The sequence below is a fragment of the Mus caroli genome, chromosome 6, assembly GCF_900094665.2.
Source record: "Mus caroli chromosome 6, CAROLI_EIJ_v1.1, whole genome shotgun sequence".
Lineage (NCBI taxonomy): Eukaryota > Metazoa > Chordata > Mammalia > Rodentia > Muridae > Mus > Mus caroli.
In genome coordinates this window covers 115,569,611-115,570,957 of record NC_034575.1, presented here as the reverse complement: position 1 = coordinate 115,570,957, position 1,347 = coordinate 115,569,611, and the positions used below count along the sequence as shown (strand labels likewise).

The window sequence follows — 1,347 nt, the reverse complement described above, 5'->3', positions numbered from 1 at the left end:
GACTCGATGCTCCGGGAGTGGAACGTGCTTAGCATTGATAGGCCTCTTGTTTGTCTTTTGGCAGCGCCTGAGGAGTGACTTCCCTGCCATCGAAGGTAAAGGCCCTGTGCCTGGGTAGGTGTGGGGTCTTTGTCTTCCCGTTCTCCTTTCAGACTCTTAAGCAGATGGTGCCTAGCAGTGCACATCAAGACCTGGGTCACCTGAGGTATCACCCCGGCTGTCCACTCGGTCCTCTGAGACATGTAGTGAGGTTGCCCCTTCTCAACAGTGCTTAACTTACTTGAAGAATTGTAAGCACAGTAACTCTCAAGAGGTCATAGTATGGACAGTCTCGCATAGTGTCACTTAGGTCTCCCTTGGACAANAAAGGCATTGTAACTTCTTGTTGCCATCCTGAAGTAAAGTAACTTCCCCATCACTCACATCAGAAAGCAGTCAGNGGCAGTCGTAGTGCTGCATATCTGNAGCTTCCCACTTGTAGGGCTGAGGTGAAAACATTTGAGTTCAAGGCTATCTGGGCGTCACAGTGACTCTTATCTCAAAACCAAACAAAGTAGTACAGTATTGTGCCCTCACCGAACCAGGGGGTGAAAGGAAAATGTCTTGGCGAGACATTATTATTATAATTATCTGAGAAGTAAAATGATTGTTCTGAACAAAGTGACCAGGAATGTCCCAGCAGCAGGCAAGGCTGTTTGTAGCTCTAATACAGGTATGTGGGCAGAATNGCCACTGGTGAAGGGATTTCTAAAGTGGAGAACTATTCTTGGTAATTTTTTTGGTTTTGGTTGGTTGGTTTTGGAGACAGGATTTCTCCGTGTAGCCCTGGCTATCCTAGAACTTGCTCTGTAAACTAGGCTGGCCTTGAACTCACAGATCTGCTTGCCTCTGCCTCCTGAGTGCTAGATTAAAGTTGTGTGCCACCACTGCCCAGCTAATTTGTGGTAAATTTTTAAGAAATATTAGTAGTTTCTTGGTTGATTGTATGATCACTTAAAATTGTTAAAACTGTACAAAAATACTTTGGATGGCTGGAGAGATGGCTTAGCAGTTAANAACAGTTGATACTCTTACAGACCTAGATTTGAGTCCCANCATCCACATGGTAGCTCACAACCATCTGTAAATTCAATTCCTGATATATCAAGTGCCTTCTTTAGGCATCCACAAGCTTGTATCAGCTATGCACATGCATACATGCTGGCAAAACACTCATACACATAAAATAAATAAATAAGCAATTAGAGTACTTGGTGGTTAGCTATAAGATGGAGTGCTCCGACAGTTCTGTGTAAGTATTGGGGTGGGACCTCAGGTACCACTAGGGTAGGACAGTTTTTGCCTTTG

At 44.4% G+C, this 1,347-nt stretch overlaps 1 protein-coding gene across 1 annotated transcript in view; it reads left to right on the top strand.

Annotated features, from left to right (window-relative positions):
• Nucleotides 1-1,347, top strand: part of Hdhd5 (haloacid dehalogenase like hydrolase domain containing 5) — a 21,100-nt gene that overhangs the window by 13,086 nt on the left and 6,667 nt on the right. Inside the window, exon 3 of the mRNA XM_029478252.1 lies at nt 65-114. Coding sequence (XP_029334112.1) covers nt 65-114 — 50 coding nt within the window. The remainder of the gene's footprint in view (nt 1-64; nt 115-1,347) is intronic.